Raw genomic sequence first — 20,326 nt, 5'->3', positions numbered from 1 at the left:
AAAAGTTGAACAAGATTAGAAGCTGTTCACAGTTAAACAAAATCTGTTTCTTTACCGATTTTACAAAAAAAAAAAAACATTTTCTTGATCTAAAATTGATAATAAAAAATTGCAAACTGCAATTTTTCTCCTACTTTTTTACACTTTCAGATTTTATCTCCTTTAAAAGGATTGTAATTGCAATCGATTGTGGGAAAGAAACTAAACCCACTTTTTTAAAAATAACTAATTCTTTCGATTTTTTTTTTGTTTGCAGAATAAATATTTAGTTTGTATTGTATTATTATTATTATATTTTCATGGGGTTTGAAGATAAAATATTTATTCTAATTTTTAAATCAGAAAGGCGGTTTTTATAATGAAAAATATATATATTCCTAGATACCAATAGATTCGGGCGTTGAACTCTCTATGTGACTTCAATAGCTAAACTTTCAAAACCTGTTTTTCTTTTCGAACTCTTAAAAAAAAGTGTCATATAGAAGAGTACATTAATCTTAGAACTCTTTTATGCATTTTTCCATGTTATATGTTAATAAGCAATAACTTTATGTTAATTTGTTTTCTAATATATTTGAATTGCTTCCTCATCGAGGAAGTATTAGAGATTCTATTCTTCTATAGAAGAATTCCAAATTTTCATTATAATTATTTGACTAATTGATTATTTATTTATTTATTGCTAATTAATTTTCAATATAAAAAAAATTAATTTAAAAAATAAATAGAAATATTTATTTCCAAAAAAATGGATGTAAAAAAAATTGTAAAAAAAAAAAAATTGTTTCTTACTTGAAGAAGCGCAATAACAAGACGAGTATCGCCACTTTGCAGTGCAATTGTTCCAATTGTTGTCGTCACAGGGGATTGAGAGGAGGAAATTTCCTCCGATCTATTTGCCAAAAAATCCCCCTGTTGAACATCAACATCTTCGCGATTCTCCTCCATGTCCACGGATTCACATCCATTTACCATATTCTATAACTTTTTTTTTTCTTTTTACATCCAATTCTTTTCCACTAACACAATAATTGATTATTCATTTCTTTTTTTTCTCAATCAACTGTCAAAACAAAAATAATTCGTACCCGGTTTATTTTATTAAATAAATAAATTTTTTCCTCTTCAATCCTTGATCTTCAAATTTGTTTATTTATTTTTGTATTTTATTTAATTTTAATAGAAAATTAAAATATTTTTTTATGATTTTTTGAACTTAAAATTAACTGAACTTAGAATATACGAAGAAATTGACAGAAGTATAATTATTATTATATTTTTTTCGCAATTTGATATAGTTGGCTAATGTTCAGAAAAATATTCGCTGGCATTGCATTTCCAAGTTTTTTTTTTTTATATATACAATAAATATACAGCGCGACAGTGACCTTGTCAGTAGTGCAGAAACACGATTAATCGTCATAATTTTGTTGCGACAACGGGATTATTTATGAAAACCGAAAAATTTTGTTACGTAATCGAGTGATATCGTTATTACTCAAGGCTGATAATTTTTTTTTTTTTTTTTTAATCAAATATGGATAATTCTTATTAAAGGCTTTACTGTAATCCACAATTACAGTATTCAATTTCTGACACTTATTTTTAAAAATTATATTTTTTATTGTAAGTCAAAAATATGTTTTCTATTTCTTCAATATTTTGTACTACTTTCTTTCTGCTATTTATTAATTTTTTTGATTTTCTAATTAAATTTTTATTATTTTTTAATTATTGATAAAATTACATAATTCCAAAAACTTTCCGCATGGCAATTGTTACTGATTCTTTTTTCTTAGCAACGGAATATTAATTATTTATTTTAATAAACAATAATTTAATATTATTTTCTAATTAATTATTGATAAAATTATAATTCCAAAAATATTTATTAATATAACTTCAATATTGTATTATCTGCAAAAATAAATAAATTTTAATTTGTTGAATCGTAATTTATTATTTTTAATTGGCAATGTTATTTTGAAAATATTAAATTTCCTTTTCCTTCCTTTTGAATTTATTTTCTAATTTTTTTAAATTAAAAAAATTTTTTTTTAAATTAAAAAAATTTTTTTTTTTTAAACAATTTACATGAATATTTTTATTCTAAATGCAAAGAACAGAAAGATGAAAAATTTTCATGAACTGTATCATATTGTTTTAAATATAGAAAACTAGTCAGCTTCATTGTATCATTTTTATTTTTGTCTTAAAGCTTTTAAAAAGTCGACAGTTTAAAAAATGTTTATCCATATAATTATACAATTCTTATTTAATAATAACTGAAAAGAAAAAAAAAGTATTTTACATAAAGTTAATAATAGTTTAGAATGCCTGCGAGATTGTTTGAAATATATAATCTTCATTTAAAACAGTTGCTTATTTTCATTTCATCAAAGTCAAACAAACTTAACTTTGAATTTATTTAAAACAATTTTTATTGCTTCATTCACTCTTTTTTGAAAATAATTTATATCTTCTGCATTTTTAAAATACATGAAAAATTTTTCCAAATATTTTTTTATAATGTAATAAATCAATTTCACCCACTTTTTTTCTATTTTTTTTACTTCTTTTCAAGATAACATTTCTCTCTCATTTCTTTTAAAAAAAAAAAAATTTCTTTTCACTACATTCTTCCTTGTCTTTCTTCTTGGTGTCAATTAAGAGAAGCCTTCGAAGAAACATTATTTTTGGCCATAGACCAATATATATATATATATATATATATGTATATGACACGCAAAACCGCAGAAGCCATGAAAGAATATTTTGTTATTTAATGTCGTATGTAACGTTAAATAACACATAATTTGTCGCACTATATATAAAAATAAATATTTTTTTTCTTGATAAATATAAATAATTACAAAAATTGAAATATTAAAAATTTAAATAAAAAAGAAATTAAAAACAAAAATTGAAGAAATAGAAAATATAAATTGCTAACGAATTACTTAACATTGACTGAACAAATTCATTAGCCTTGAATAATAACAAGAGAGTGGAGAAAATATAATGTTCCGCGGAAGATGAAGATAATGGAAGTGTGTTGATAACGGACTTGTTTAAAATGAGATAAAAATAGAAATTAAGTTTAATGCACTTTAATTAATAATAATAATAATAATGATCCTCGGAGTGTCAATTAATGTTTCCTGTCTTTTTTTTTTCTACAATTTTCCTCCCAGAAGTTTTAAAAACCCGGCGCATTGTATTTATAATATGAATCTTAGCGCATACTGACGTCATCGACATGGACGTAAAGAAAACCTGCCTGACCGGTAGCCCTTCAACCAGAAATAATGCATAGAAAGTGAACAAAAATTTGGGAACATTATAAAAAAATTTTCTTTTAAATTAATTATTTCAATTTTTTTCAATTTAATTTAATTTTTTGTATTATTTCAAATATGGTATTCATTCAAGAATATGTGTCTGATAACACAGTGTTCTATCAACTTTAAAAAATTTTCATTAGGGAAAATTATTTTTAATCTTCGTAAGTTAATTTTAAATCTTTCGATCTATAATAAAATTTGAAAATTCGAATTTTGCACAAATTACATGAGAAAATTTATAATTTCCACAAAAATTTTTTTCATCGATTCTTAAATTTTCGAATTCAAATTATTTTTTGTAATTTTTTTTAATTCAGTACCAAAATTTTGCGCGGTAAAAGAAAAATTCAAGGATAAAATATTTGAAGATCATAAGGACGAAATAAAAAAAAATTGTCACACATATGAATTGAATAAAAATTGATACCGGAAGTATTCACACTCACGGAACAACAATAACATTATTAATAAGACACGCGTGACATGTGTTATATGAGAATCGAGCGACGTGTATTATAACAATCTGCCGCGAAGGCCGCTCAAACACTAAAACTTTTAAAACTTTAACTGGTATAAAGAGAACTTCCCACTTTCCAAGGTAGATTCCCGAGTTGCACCGATAATTCCCGAGGATGATGATCGGTCCATACCATCATCCACCAAGCGCAATTGTATATTTAGCAAATCTTTTTTTGAGATAAAATTGCAAATTCTAATTTAAATATCATTTTTTTTTTTTTTGGGAATTTTTATTACCTCAAGAAAAATTTGTCTTTTCTTATATGAAAATTTTCCAATATCTGATCAATAATGATCATCAGATGAATTTTTTTCTTTTCTAATATGAACATTTCCCAATATCTGATCAATAATGATCATCAGATGAATTTGATTTTGATTTATTAATAATTGATTGATTATTTTTGTATATATTTATACGAATCCCTAATAACACAAGATATCTTGGGATATATTGATAATATCCCGCAGATATCCTAGGGATGTCCTATGGATATCAAAAGGATCTTTTAAGGATATCCAAAAAATCGTCGGTTTGGATATCCTTTGGATATCCCATGGATATATGAGGATATCCACAGGATATCTTCTGGATATCTCTATAAACTTTCATAAATGTCCTCTAGATATCCCATAGATATCGTCAGGATATCCCACAGATATCATCAGGATATCCCATAGATATCACCAGGATATCCCACAGATATTTTCAGGATATTCTCAGTATATCTTCTGGATGTTAAGAAGATATTCTCAGGATACTGTTTTTAAAGTCATTAGTAGACTACGAGTGAGAATATTCTGTGAATTAAATTTTATATATAAATAAAATAAAATGCAACTTGTTTTTCGAAAAAGTTGTTTAATTTGAAAAATTATTAACTAATTTTTTTGCTCATTCGTGATTCATTCCTTTATTCATATGCTTAATATTTTTAGAAAATAAATTGGCTTTAAACAATATAAATTCTTCCCCGCAAATAACGAATAACTATTAATATTAATTATACATTAAGTGCATGAGTTTATTTAAAAACTTTGAAAAATGCGTTTCAAATCTTCATTTAAAATAAATTAGAAGCTCATAAGATTTTTGTTTTTATTATAATTATTATTCATTATATTAGCTTAACAATTTTAACCTTTAAAAATATATGTTGAGATATTAAATATCCCGTGAATATCCTAAGAATATCCCACGGACATCCTGAGGATATCCTGCGATATAATATCCAATAGATATTTTGTAGATGTCTTAGGGATATCCTGTGGATGTTCTATGGATGTCCCACAGACCGGCGGTTTGGATGTCCTAGGGATATCCCAAGATATCCTGGGGACCATTCTAGGATATCGACCATTGATATGGATATCCCAAGATATCCTGGGAACCATTCTAGGATATCGACCATTGATATGGATATCCTAGGGATATCCTTTTGTTATGAGGGTAGTATTTCGTGGGCGTTTAAAATTTGCACTGTCTGTCTTGAAACGGTTTTTTCTACTTACAGTAAAATTTATCCGATTAAAGATGATGATTTCCAAATTTTCGATTGGTTTTTTGTAAAAAAAAGCAACAAAGAAGTTAATATCAATGCAGATTCTAAAGAGAAAAAAAGATAACAAAAAAAAGAACAAATTTTATAAAAATTATCAACAAGAATAAATTAATAATTTACATTAAGTAATTAAAACTAAATTAATAATTCACATTAGTTAATTAATATTAAATTAATAATTTATATTAATTAATTAAAATGAAAACGAACTATTGGAAACTGACTTTATTTACAAAAATAAAAAATACAGCATTAAATACATAACAATACAACATCAAAAAAAAAAATTGTTAAAATTAATATAAATAAATAGCAGGAGGCGTTATTAGCTCATGCTTTTTTTGCTGCCTCTTGTTCAAGATCAATAAATTATGGCATGTTAGTAACCCCCCCTTTTTTATATTCTCAAAAGTAAAATAAATAAAATTTTTTTTTTGGAAAATCATTTTTTTTTACGAAGAACCTCTTTGACTTACCATACGAATTTTGGTTAAAAACCCATTATCAATTCCATCAATGTCCCTTATTGTTTCCATATCTTTTGTTGTTAATTCTTCTTTGCATCTTTGATAATAATTATTTGTTGAATTATTATTATTATTCATTGGCAATGATGATTCGAGCATTTTTATTTTATTGAATTTAATTAATGACGCGGAACCATTTATTGAACATTGCTGCGGTGAATATGAATGTTCTTCCTGTTCGTGTGACCATAATTTTTTCTCAAAACCATTTAAATGGCCAACTGTTTGTTTTGAATAATCTGAATCGTAGTCTTTATAAAAACGACCAGCTGTGAATTAAAAATAAAATTTCATTATATCATTATTATAATGATTAAATAAGTAATTTTTTAAATAAATAATTTTCTAAATAGATAATTGTTTAAATAAATATTTTGCTAAGTAATTAATTTTTTAAATAGATAATTGTTTAAATAATTAATTTTTTTAAATAAATAATTTAAAACAAATATAATAATTGTTTATCACATACTATTCGCAACTTCGGAATAATTGTTCAATTCCATTAATGGAGAAATTTCACTTTCGCAAGTGAGTTTGAGATCTTGAATTTTTTTCACATCACAATGATGTTGATTATCTCGAGTTGTATTAGCAACTAATTTATAAGACGATACTCCTAATCGAGTATCGTGAGACACTCGTAGTGTCGTCGTTTCTGTCACCTCCTTTACAATCTTCCCACTTTTTCCCTGGAATTTCAAAAAAAAAATTTCTTTAGAATTTAAAAATCAAAAATCATAAAAAATTATTTTTAATGATGAAAAAATGCTTTTTTAATTAAATTTTTTTTCTTTTGCAAAAAAAAATACTTTCATCTTCTTTTGAATTTTTTATTTTGCGGTTATCAGGTATATATGCGGGAGCAATGCTCCTTGAAACGAAAAACTGATGCTGGTTGCCAATACGTATCAGTATCAATTTACTAATTTAAAGTTCAAGTTTCAATATATATATATATATATATTTTTACCTCAATGAATCTTTGTATTGAAACAGCTCGATCACAGTTCGTTTCATCTTGAGATCCTGTCGCTGTTGATTTTATGGCTATTGGTTTTATAATTGCTGGCTCGCTTTTCTTCGATGATAAAACAGGTATAACGTATTCCGTAGGCGTTGATGCGTGATCAACATTCCTGCGATCAAATTATTTTCTAACTGATAAATAATAATACAACATTTTGTCTATAAATTTATGTATATTTAATGTAAATTAATATTCCCACGCGTACATGAAAAAATTATCTCAAAATTTAACAGAAACAAATATTTTTATTATTATAAAAAAGAAAAGAAGTAACAAATTAAAAAATGATAATGAAGAAAAATTTATTTGATTCCACTAATTGGTTACTTAACTATTATCAAAGAAATATTTAATAATTATTATTTACAATTATATAAATAATTATTTATTTGTATCAAAATAATTATTACCTGCTTAATGCATCTTCATATTCAGAACTTGTTATAACTGATTCACTTCGGGATCGAATAATTGGCGTTGTTGAACATTCCGTTGCTGTTACATATTCTTCAATATTCGAATCTTCAATTGTGCTATCAGGTAATTTTTCATCAGTTGCAATCTGCGAAATTTGTAATTTACTAAAGACGATTAAAAATAATTTAAATTTGGTTCGAATAAAAAAAATTTTTATAATTGTTATTAAATTCCTTATTTATATAAACTTTAATAGAAATAATAATAAAAAAACCAAAATTATACAGTTACCATCAAAATAATTAGTGGTACCATAGAAATAATAAATTGTACCAGCAAAAAACTGAATGCTACCATAATAATTGTAAATGGTACCACGAAAATTAAACATGTTACCATCAAAATAATGAGAGGTGCCATAGAAATAATGAATGGTACCATAGTAATTGTTAATGGTACCATCGAAATAATCAGTAGTACTAACGAAATAGTGAATGGTACCACCAAAAAACTCAATGGTATCATCGAAATAATGAGTGGTACCATTGAAATAGTGCATGGTACCACCAAAAAACTGAATGGTACCATAATAATGGTAAATGGTACCACCAAAATTATACATGTTATATTTAAAATAATGAGTGGTACCATAAAAATAATGAATGGTACCATTCAAATATTGCATGGTACTGCCAAAAAACTTAATGGTACAATAATAATGGTAAATGGTACCACCAAAAATATACATGTTACCATCAAAATAATGAGAGGTACCATAGAAATAATGAATGGTACCATAGTAATTGTTAATAGTACCATCGAAATAATGAGTAGTACCATTGAAAGTGTATGGTACCACCAAAAATCTTAATGGTACCATAATAATTGTAAGTGGTACCACCAAAATTATACATGTTATAATTAAAATAATGAGTGGTACCATAGAAATAATGAATGGTACCATTGAAATATTGCATGGTACTGCAAAAAACTGAATGGTACCATAATAATGGTAAATGGTACCACCAAAATGATACATGTTACCATCATGATTATGAATGGTACCATTAAAATATTGCATGGTACCACCAAAAAACTGAATGGTACCATAATAATTGTAAACGGAACCACAAAAATTATACATGTTATCATCAAAATAATGAGAGGTACCATAGAAATAATGAATGGTACTATAGTAATTGTTAATGGTACCATCGAAATAATGAGTAGCACCATTGAAATAGTGCATGGTACCAACAAAAATCTGAATGGTACCAACGAAATAGTGAATGGTACCACTAAAATTATAAATGGTAGCATCAAAATAATGATTGGTACCATAAAAATAATGAATGGTACCACCAAAAACGGGATGGTACCAGAGTAATCGTTAATGATACCATCGAAATAATGAGTAGTATCATCAAAATTATAAATGGTATCATCGAAATAATGAATGGTACCATTGAAATAGTGCGTGGTACCACCAAAACACTGAATGGTACCATAATAATTGTAAATGGTACCATTAAAATTATACATGTTACCATCAAGATTATGAGAGGTACCATTGAAATAATGAATGGTACCACCAAAAGAAATGGTACCATATTTATTGTAAATGGTAATTTTTTATAATTGTTATAGAATTCCTTATTAATAAAAACATTAATAAAAACATTAATAAAAATATTAATAAAAAAAAAATTAATAAAACATTAATAAAAAGAATTAATATAAAAACATTAATAAAAAAAAAAATTAATAAAAACATAAATAACAAACCTCAACGGAATGATCTTTTTTTTCATCTTTCTGAAAATCAACGCAAGTGGTTTGATGACGCGGTGAATCTAGGCGCGTAGAGCTATTGTCATCTTGTTTGGTCCTCGCTCCAGCCTCACTAAGTTTTGCATCTAATTTTTCCGCGAGCCTCGTAACTTCAAGTAATTTATTTGAAATTGATTCAATTGCCGATAAATTTCCACTTTCATCAGGTGATTTTCTCTCCGAATCGGACATTCTGGGATATATTTGAAAAAAAATTTTTTTTTAATATCACATAAATAAGAATAAAATAATTTTTTTTGTTAATTAATTAGGTATTCAAAAATTTTGAAATGTGCAAAAAAAAAGGAGACATTCAACTCGCGTGAAAGATATTATGTAAGAAAGTGACAGCGATGCCTTGACAGCGCGAAAAGAAATGAAAAGGTAGGTCACTGATCTAATTTAGTTGGAACGTCATTGCCATCAGTATACATGCGCGCAAAAGATTTCAATGGAGGGGAATTGAAAGTAAGGGAAGGTTATTTTCACACTCTTCGTTGTTTTTGCTCCTGGATAAACATATATATATGTATATATATTGGTTCGTTGCTTCCAAAAGATATTTTGAGAAATTTCGCAAACATACATTTATATTTGATGTGACTAACGAGAATAGGGATTTTATTGCAAGTTTTATATCAAATTCCATAGAATTCGTTTAGATAAATCTATAAAATAGGTAAAACTGGAAGAAAATTTTTTGGAAATTGAATAAATTATAAAGAAAATAATAAAATAGATAACAATTTTTTTAAAAATTAACTCTCAGTAGTAAAAGTATGTTTTAGTCAGACAGCGTTTTTAATATTTAATAACATTGATATTTAGTTAAAAAAAGTTAACATGTAGAATTTTTCCAATTTCTAATAATTGTAATGTGAGTAGTAAAAGTCTGTTTCAGACAGCCTGAAAAATAATTGTCCATTTTATATAAGTAGTGAAAGTCTTTTTCAGCCAGACAAGATTATAAATTCTAGAAATTTTGTTACTAAAAGAATGCAGTTTCATATCGAACTTATAATTTTTAATTTAGTATTAGTAGTAGCAGTCCTCTTTAGTCAGACAACGTATTAAATTGTTAAAATTTTGGTATTAGTAGTAAAAGTCCGTTTCAGTAAGACTAATAATATTTTAATTTTTTATAAGTAGTAGCAGTCATATTTGGTCAGGCAACTTAATAAATTTAAGAATTTTTTTCATTAGTAGTAAAAACCAACTTCAGTCAGACAGGCAAAATGCTTTAGAATTTGATATAAGTAGTAGCAGTCAGTTTTAGTCAGACTAAAATGATTTTTTTTTGCTATCAGTAGTAAAGTCAATTTCCAGTCAGACACTGTTTAAAAACTTTTAATATTTTTGCTATCTATAGAGAATTTTTCTTCTTTTGGTTCAACTGATAACAAAGTTTGATCAATTAGCAAATATAAAATAGATTTTACCGTTGGTAATTTAATGGATCTTTTAATCTTGTTCTCAAGAGTCTGCCAAGTCTCACCATTCGTCCAACTTCCGGCAAAAGTACTTCTCTTTTTGTGAGAATTTCTCTTATTTCGACCTTCGGATAAGTTTCAACATCCGGTGATGATCCCGATTCGACTTTTAATTTCTGTTTTTCTAACAACTTCTCTACAATTTCAATTATATCACCTAATTGTTTACAATGCTAAAAAAATAACATTATTAATTAAATAATAAAATTAATCAATTAACTAATTAATTATTTTATTAATTAATTGAACTAATTAGTTTCAATGAAATTAATTACGAAAAAAATGGAATATTTTTATAATGACAATAATTTGTTGACATATAATTTTGTTCTTCTAGGTGAAAAAAATAATTAGACAAATAATAATAATAATAATTAAAGTAATTAAAAAGGTGAATTTCTTACGTCGTCAACGTTTCTATGAAAAACGGCACAAACTCTCAATCTTGTTAGTTGCTCTTGTCCAACAGAATGTAATTTTCTCCATGCCAAACGTAATCTAACTGATAGATCAGTATTTTCCACTACTGATAATTTACAGGAAAGCCTAAGTACTCGAGCTCCATTTATTAATTGGCATCCGTACTCGTACGTACCCTAATTTTGTAGACATTTTAATTTCTTGTTTTGATATACCGTTAATATATTTAATGAATCAAGTTTTATATTTAATTATTTTAATTACCTTGGCAGTATCTTGGAATGCTTGATGTTCTTCCTTTTGCGATTGAATTTCATTCATATTGCAGCCAATTTCAACGTGACTTCCAAGAAGAACATCGAAGAGATCATTTAACCAATGTACAGCCTTTGAATGTAAATTTCAAATCATTAATTTTTTAAATTAAAAAATTTCAATTTTTTATGGGGGGAGAGTAATTAAATAAATTGCAAAAGAAATTAATGGTACCACCGGAATTGTAAATGGTACCATCAAAATTATAAATAGTACCATTGAAATAATGAGTAGTACCACTAAAAACTAAATGGTACCATAGTAATTGTCAATGGTACCACCAAAATTATACATGTTACCATCAAAATAATGAGTGGTACCATAGAAATAATTAATGGTACCACTAAAAAACTAGATGGTACCACTTACAAATATTATGGTACCATTCACTATTTCGATGGTACCAGTATTTTGATAGTACCAATAATTATTTCTATGGTACCATTAAAATAATGAATGGTACCATGGAAATAATTATTGGTACTATCAAAATACTGGTACCATCGAAATAGTGAATGGTACCATAATATTTGTAAGTGGTACCATCAAAATTATAAATGGAAACATCAAAATACTGTGTGGTACCATCAAAATTATAAATGGTACCATCAAAATAATGAATGGTACCATGGATATAATGATTGGTACCATCAAAATACTGGTACCATCGAAATAGTGAATGGTACCATAATAATTGTAAGCGGTACCATCAAAATTATAAATGGAAACATCAAAATAATAAATAGTACCATGGAAATAATGATTGGTACCATCAAAATACTGGTACCATAATAATTGTAAGTGGTACCATCAAAATTATAAATGGTACCATCAAAATAATGAATGGTACCATGGAAATAATTATTGGTACCATCAAAATACTGGTACCATAATAATTGTAAGTGGTACCACCAAAATTATAAATGGTCCCATCAAAATAATGAGTGGTACCACCGAAATTATAAATGTTAGCAGCTAAATAATGACTAATACCATCGAAATAGTGAATGGTACCATACAACATTCTACAACTTATTATTAAAATTTGATTAAAATTGGAGACCATTTTGAAAGTACAAACAATTTTTTTTTAAATAATTTAGATTTCTACCTGTTGAGCATCATTTTCGTAGGTGTGTATCAATGTGATTTGATTAAGTGCTAATTTTTGTAATTCAACACTATCGTTGAAGATATTTTTTCTAGCATTCGTGGCGTCTAAAATATCACGAACATTAATTATATCTTCACAGTAATCAACGTGAATATCACGGCACAATGCATCCTTCACAGGCATTGAAAGAATGTCTGACAATTTTTCACCTTCTTTCACCAATTCTTTCTCAAGAGTTTCTAAAAATCACAAATTCTTATATTATTTTACTTTCTCCCCATAATTATATTTTTCTAATTAGAAATATTTATAGCAAACAAATTGTTTGTTAACAAATGGTATAAATAAATTAAAATACATTTACCAAGCATAGATTGACTTTTCTCCAGTTTCTGTAATTTTAATCTTGCTTGTAAATAATCATGAGATCTATTACCCATAATTAGCTTATCAAATACTTCACTTGTTTTATCAAAATACTGTAAAACAAAAAGAATTGATAAATTATTTTAATTGTTTTTTTGTATTTTAAAAATTTTTTTTAGTCATAAAATGAAATAATATTTTATTCAATAAAATGAAAAAATAATATATTGAACCTCTGAAACGAGTCGAAAAAATCTTTGGGAAGTAATAAGAACATTTCTTCGTCTTTCTAATCTAGTGGCAAAACTTCGACACACAAAATCCATAAAATCTCTTTGGGATTTGAGATCACTTGATACACATCCGTTTGGTACATTATCAATTCTATGAAGAAGTTCAGCGTATCTTCCATACGTATCCTGTATATAATTAATTTTAATATTCAAAATTAAAATTAATAAAATTTAAATAATTGTTTCTTTGTATCAAATAATTAAAAATTAGTAATAATTAATAATAATTGTTTGTTAACATACTCTACATTCAAGTTCTAATTTTTCATGTTCCCTTCTTAATTCCTCGGAAGAAGTAACATCAAATCCAATTTGATAGCGTGAATTAAGCATAGAATCAGCTGGACCCAAAATCCAATTGGTGACTCTTGAAACATTTTCCTCCAAGTTTTTAATTTCCCTAACTGTATCTAAATTGCGTTCCATTTCCGTCCAAGCGCTTTCGACTTCCACCTGCAACAATAATTATTAAATTAAATATACAATAATTAGAGTGTAATCTTTCTTTTTTTTTTCTCATTAAAAATTAAAAATTCGTTACACTACACACCTGCTTGCGTTCAATTGTGTCTAAAGATTTATTAACTCCTTGCACAGCATCTAAAATATCCTGCGATGTATCTTTACCCATTAAACTGTTTACTAAGAGACGACCTAAGAAAATTTTCCAGAATATTTGAATAATAAAATAATTTTAGTAAGAAGAAAAAAGAAAAATGAAAAGAAGATATAAAAATAATGATGAAGAAAAATACTGAAGTGGATATTATAAACCTGTGTTAAGAATACGTCGAGCTGCAAACGTGACTTCAGTTCCGGTTTCCCAAAAAGATGCAAGATTATCTTTGGATTCTCTTGAGCGAATTTTTTCAAGACTTCTTAAATTATTTCTAAGATCTGTCATTTTGGCAATTAACATTGAAAAATCGTTAGCATGTTCTTCGATGTGCTACGTGCATGCAAAAAAAACATGTACATTATATTTTTATAAAACTTGTTAATGGAACCATAAAAAATAAATGGTATCATAGTATTTGTAAATGGTACTATCAAAATTATAAATGGTACCATAGAAATATTGAATGGTACCACCAAAAAACTGAATGGTACCATAGTAATTGTAAACGGTACCAACGAAATAGTGAATGGTACCATTAAAATTATAAATGGTAGCATCAAAAAAATTAGTGGTACCATAGAAATAATGAATGGTACCACCAAAAAACTGAATGGTACCATAATAATGGTAAATGCTACCACCAAAATGATACATGTTACCATCAAAATAATGAGAGGTACCATAAAAATAATGAATGGTACCATAGTAGTTGCAAATGGTACTATCAAAATTATAAATGGTACCATCGAAATATTGGATGGTACCACCAAAAAACTGGATGGTACCATAGTAATTGTGAATGGTACCACTAAAATTATAAATGGTAGCATCAAAAAAATGAGTGGTACCATAGAAATAATGAATGGCACCACCGAAAAACTGGATGGTACCATAGTAATTGTAAATGGTACTATCAAAATTAGAAATGGTACCATCAAAATAATAAGTGGTACCATAGAAATAATTAATGGTACCATAGTAATTGTAAATGGTACCATCAAAATTATAAATGGTACCACTAAAATTATAAATGGTAGCATCAAAATAATGAGTGGTACTATAGAAATAATGAATGGTACCACCAAAAAACTGGATGGTACCATAGTAATTGTAAATGGTACCATCGATATAGTGAATGGTACCACCAAAGAACTGAATGGTACCGTAGTAATTGTAAATGGTACCATCAAAATTATAAATGGTACCATCGATATAGTGAATGGTACCAAAGTACTGAATGGTACCGTAGTAATTGTAAATGAAACCATCAAAATTATAAATAGTACCATCGATATAGTGAATGGTACCAAAGAACTGAATGGTACCGTTGTAATTGTAAATGGTACCATAAAAATTATAAATAATACAATGAAAATAATGAGTGGTACCATTCAAATTGTAAATAATACCATCCAAATTGTAATTTTTCATATTTTCACGAATTCAAATTTAACATTAATTATAAAATTTATTATTTACCACTCGACTCTGAATCCACTCAGTATGATCATAAGATTTTGTTCCTCCCAAATCATAGGTCAATTGATTTGGTCGAATAAACGTATATAATCTGGTAACTGGAATGTATATTGGCTGAAACATAAACAAAAATAAGTTATTATTTTTTTATTATATATCTTCAATAATTTTTGAAGATAAATAAATAATTGAAGGAATAAAAAAAAATTGATACACGTGACTTTAGACATACTTCTCCTTCTTTATGAGATTTTGTACAATTATCAACTCGTTTGTCCCAAAATCCATCAGGACGAACTGCAATTGTTGATGTTGCATTGGTGCCCAAAAGAAGTGTCGAATGTCGAATAAAAGATCTTGCGACACGCCAAACAGCATAGCGTGCATCAATTAAAAGACACAAACCATTTTGTTTAGTTTCTTCACTGAAATATAATTTAATAAAATTTTATAATCAATTCTTACTTCTATTAATGAAAATTATTTGTAAAAAAAAATTGTGTGTAATAATTTTTATTAATTAATAATTAATAATTAATAATTAATAATTAATAATTAATAATTAATAATTAATAATTAATAATTATTTATTTATATTATAATTATATAATGAAGGAAATGAAAAATAAAAATAATTAAATCTTCTTCAATTATTTTTATTTTTTTTTTATTCACCTAAAAATTGACAAATAATATTCCAAAAGTGTTTCCAATTTAGACTTGGAACTTGAAGGTGGATCACCTGGAGGGACATTTACAACAACCAATGGCCGACCTTCGCGATCTCTTCCCCCAGGAAGTAACGCCAGACCGGATTCAAGGGTCTCAAGAATATTAACAGCTTCGAGCTCTGGACTAGGCATTTCTAAAATTCAAAAATTCTTTTCAATATTTTTCCCGTGAAAATTAATTAAATAAAAACATTCATTCATATGTGAAGAAGAAAAAATATTTTTAATATCAGGATTGATAAATTCATTCAAAAAAACTAATTTTTCACAGAAAATTAAAAGACATTAAAATAAGCTGCAACGCTTATTATTTTAATTCAATTTTGCTTATTTTAATACCAAAATTGTATTAAAATAATAAGCGTTGCAGCTTATTTTAATGTCTTTTAATTTTCTGTGTTCCCCACTGGAGTTGGAATTGAAGAAACATGTTTTATATACAAAAAAAATTCAATCAAAGAGAATGTTTTTTTCTTTAAATTCAAGAACTTTCTTTTTTTTCCAAAAACTTTCTCTAATTTTAAGGCGAAATACAAAAAAAGAAAATATTAAAAAAAAACAGCAAGAATTGTTAATAAAATTTCCATTTAAAATAAATGACAAAAAGAAATTTTATTTTTTCCTATCATCGAAAAAAGAGGAAACAAACAACATTATTTGTATATATGTGAATTACCATTGAAATTTCAGTTTCCGGACAGTGTATTATCTGAATAATTAACAATCTTCCGGCATTTAAAAAAAATAGGGTCAATCACTCAACTGAAACACTGATTTGAATAGTATATTTTTATTTACTGGCGCCAAATAGAATATTGAAAAGTGAATGAGACAATTTATGTAAAATTACAAGGTCAAACGATAAAAAAAAAAAAAAATTCACATCACTTTCGGTGTAAATTTAGAATTAAAAAGGTGAAAATTTATTCGCATAGCAAAGCAGAAAGTTTCACTGATGGTTGCATTTTGAACACGATCGCACACGAGACTGCGAGGAGAACCTTTATAGCAAAGTATCAACGTGACCGCTTTTCCCTCAAATCCCCCTCTCGAAAGGTGTAACTTACGGTATTATTCGGTCCTTCGATTCAGCTTGATTCTCGATACATTCATATATATGTATATGCGCAACGTGTTTTCTGAATGACAATTTTATACCACAAAAACCACAACCCTTATTCTAAAAAAAAAAATTTTTTTTTTTGTTATTTCTAAAAAATTTTTCTTCTCACATACTGAAGACATTTTTTTTTCTCTTCTATATTTATATATATATTTTTGTGGTGACCCAGGAATCAGCTGCGCTAATGAGTACAGGTGTTCAGTGTAGGTCACAAATATATTCGTTCACCTGCGTCTTCAAGATTTAATGAAGATAATATGAATATGGCTTTGAAAGGCAATTTTTGAAAAAATGAAACTAAAATAAAAAGAAATTTAAAAAAAACTTTATTTATTTAGTGATAAATTTATTTAGTTGAAATCAATTCTTTTCGTATATTTTTCTATTGAAGACTAAATAGCTTCAATCTATCTTTTATAAATTATTTATAATTTTTATTATCGAATCATTTAACATCTCTTCACAGAAAATTAAAAGGCATTAAAATAAGCTGCAATTGGATTATTTTAATCCAATTTTGCTTATTTTAATCCATTTTGGAAATTAAAAATTAAAAAAATTAAAATAAGCTGCAACGCTTATTATTTTAATCCAATTTTGCTTATTTTAATCCATTTTGGTATTAAAATAAGCAAAATTGGATTAAAATAATAAGCGTTGCAGCTTATTTTAATGTCTATTAATTTTCTGTATTATAAAAAAAAGTATTAGTGACGAATTATTGAACTTCACTTTATTATTAAAGTATATATATATTTTCGAATCCATAAACTTCACTTAAACATCACTGAAGTAATAAATTCAGTTAATTATAAACATTCACTTATAAAAAATCCATCCATAAATTTTGTTTTTAATCCCACGCGAAGAGAACTAGGACATAAGTCAAATACAACCAGGACGAACTATCACCTAAGTAGGACTTCACTGATTAATACGTGTAGAGAAATAAAATTCCAAAAATGAAGAGAATGAAGAAATAATTATAAGTGCAAAATAAAAACAGAAACAAAAAATGAAGAATTATAGAAGAAGAATTGCAACGAAGATAATTAAGAAATAATTAAAAGAAGAAACAAAATAAAAATGAAGAAATAATTAAAGGAGAAGAAATAAGAAGAGAAAGAAGAAGAAAATGAAGATTTTTGTAAAACACAAGAATTTAAAGCCTACCTGGCTTGAAATAGACATTTACAGTAGTGAAGAAATAATTGGAAAATATTCACAATGTTTCGCAGGTATATATATGACACGAGACTCACGTGGAGGCTGCTTGTCTTCCACTGAGTCTCATACCGCTCACCTCTGGTCCATTCAGATGCAACGGTATATACTCTCTCAAGTCTCGCTTTTCCTATCTCTCTCTCCCTTTCTCTCACTGACTTTTTCATTCCAGACCTCCCTTCCCTCCACTCTTTCCCTTTATTCCCTCCACCAAACCAAACGCCGAAGGACACACCTTAATCTTTAGAAGAATCAGACAGGGAGTGTAAAAGAGTCTCTCATAGTTTGTCCGGAATAATTTAAACCGGAAGTGATAGATATTTCTAATTGAGATATTTCATAATCTATGGAAAATCAATTTTATATATATTCCAAAAAAAAAAAGATCTTTTGTCTAAAATTTTCTAAAGAAAAAAACAGAAAAAATTATTTGAACGGTACATGTGTCTGTATAGTAAATTCTTCTAGCAAAAAAAAAAAGATAAACCGTGTAATGGCTCAATTAAAATAGTTTGTTGATGATTTCATGAAATTTTCAGCAAAATAAACTAATTTATATATGGTACCATAGAAAATATTAATGGTACCATATATAATTTAGAAATACCATTAAAAAACGATGAATTGTACCATCGAAATTGTAAATAGTGCCATACAATTTGCCATCGACATTGTAACTGGTAGCATACAATTATTATAAATACTATAGACCATCCGGCACTTTTGCACGCTGATTATTGATTTTTAATCATCAAATTATTTTTTTAAATTAAATAGAATTAAATAGAAATTAAATAGAATGTTCTGCTGAAAAAGGTAAAATCATTCGAAAACTAACTAAATTTCTCTGTCATTTACTTTATTGACTACTATTTTTTCCAAGTAAAAAAATACTTTTTTCAAAACATACAAACTAGAAAATAACTAATAATACGCTAAAATTTAAAAATCAACTCTTTTTTTATGAAAGGTTGTTTTCCTGGAAAATGAAAAAATTCTTCCTCCTCCCTTCAAAAACGAACTAAATAATTTCTCTTTCATTTATTTCATTGAATACCATTTCTTTTAAGTAAAAAATACTTTTTTCAAAGCATACTAACTGGGAAATATATTAAAAACTAATTTTTTTATGTTAAAAACCATTTTTTTAATAGAATGTTCTCCTGGAAAAGGTAAAATCACTCAAAAACTAACTAAATAATTTCTCTGTCATTTATTTCATTGACTACTATTATTTTCAAGTAAAAAAATACTTTTTTCAAAACATACAAACTAGAAAATAACTAATAATAACTTTAAATTTAAAAAAACCTCATTTATATTAAAAACTAATTTTTTTATGTTAAAAACCATTTTTTTAATAGAATGTTCTCCTGGAAAAGGAGAAAATCACTCAAAAACTAACTAAATAATTTCTCTGTCATTTATTTTATTGGCTACTATTTTTTCCAAGTAAAAAATACTTTTTTCAAAACATACAAACTATAGAAAATAACTAATAATACCTTTAAATTTAAAGAAAAAAACTCATTTTTTATGAAAGGTTGTTTTCCTGGAAAATGAAAAAATCCCTTACAAAGTTGAATAAAATTAAACAGCATGTCTCTATTATTTTTTTACCTTAAAACGACACTTATTACCTTCAACAAAATCAACCAATTGAACCTAAATTGCAAGAGAATAAGAATAATCAATTTTATTTCATTTTTTTTAGATAGAATGTTTTCCTGGAAAATGAAAAAATCCCTTACAAAGTTGAATAAAATTAAACAGCATGTCTATTATTTTTTTACCTTTAAACAAAACGTATCATCTTAAAAAAAACCTACCAATTGAACCAAAATTGCAATAGAATACGAATAATCAATTTTTTTCACTTTTTTTTGATAGAATGTTTTCCTGGAAAATGAAAAAATCCCTTAC

The 20,326-nt window shown here is 26.4% G+C and overlaps 2 protein-coding genes across 7 annotated transcripts in view; both read right to left on the bottom strand.

The window, feature by feature from the left end:
• LOC127281946 (muscle M-line assembly protein unc-89) overlaps window positions 1-3,883 on the bottom strand; it is a 40,467-nt gene extending 36,584 nt beyond the window's left edge. For 4 of the 5 annotated variants that reach the window (XM_051305966.1, XM_051305984.1, XM_051305991.1 and 1 more), the window contains exons 1-2: window positions 3,772-3,883; window positions 793-1,063 (exon numbers count right to left, since the gene is read on the bottom strand). In XM_051305966.1, coding sequence (XP_051161923.1) covers window positions 793-975 — 183 coding nt within the window. In that variant the 5' untranslated portion in view covers window positions 976-1,063; window positions 3,772-3,883. The remainder of the gene's footprint in view (window positions 1-792; window positions 1,064-3,771) is intronic. The other variant, XM_051305975.1, reaches the window with a different exon arrangement.
• A 1,752-nt stretch (window positions 3,884-5,635) lies between these two features.
• LOC127281974 (SEC14 domain and spectrin repeat-containing protein 1-B) lies at window positions 5,636-18,504 on the bottom strand. Of its 2 annotated transcripts, none has more exons than XM_051306011.1 (18): window positions 18,353-18,504; window positions 16,001-16,190; window positions 15,558-15,750; window positions 15,326-15,439; window positions 14,002-14,176; window positions 13,778-13,881; window positions 13,471-13,680; window positions 13,168-13,353; window positions 12,933-13,047; window positions 12,566-12,807; window positions 11,404-11,526; window positions 11,124-11,315; window positions 10,669-10,892; window positions 9,185-9,422; window positions 7,393-7,544; window positions 6,926-7,091; window positions 6,425-6,644; window positions 5,636-6,221 (listed from the first exon to the last, which is right to left on the bottom strand). In XM_051306011.1, the coding sequence occupies exons 2-18, from the start codon at window positions 16,186-16,188 to the stop codon at window positions 5,878-5,880; spliced, it is 3,186 nt and encodes a 1,061-aa protein (XP_051161968.1). In that variant the 5' UTR covers window positions 16,189-16,190; window positions 18,353-18,504; the 3' UTR covers window positions 5,636-5,877. The 2 variants fall into 2 exon arrangements, with proteins under 2 accessions (XP_051161968.1, XP_051161978.1); XM_051306021.1 differs by lacking the exon at window positions 18,353-18,504 and adding an exon at window positions 16,733-17,036.
• Window positions 18,505-20,326: the final 1,822 nt, after the last annotated feature.

This window comes from Leptopilina boulardi, unplaced genomic scaffold, assembly GCF_019393585.1.
Source record: "Leptopilina boulardi isolate dan_hultmark-lab unplaced genomic scaffold, ZJU_Lbou_2.1 LbouV2_114, whole genome shotgun sequence".
Taxonomy (NCBI): Eukaryota; Metazoa; Arthropoda; class Insecta; order Hymenoptera; family Figitidae; genus Leptopilina; species Leptopilina boulardi.
The sequence above is the reverse complement of the archived record's forward strand: the minus strand, read 5'-3'. Positions and strand labels throughout refer to the sequence as shown.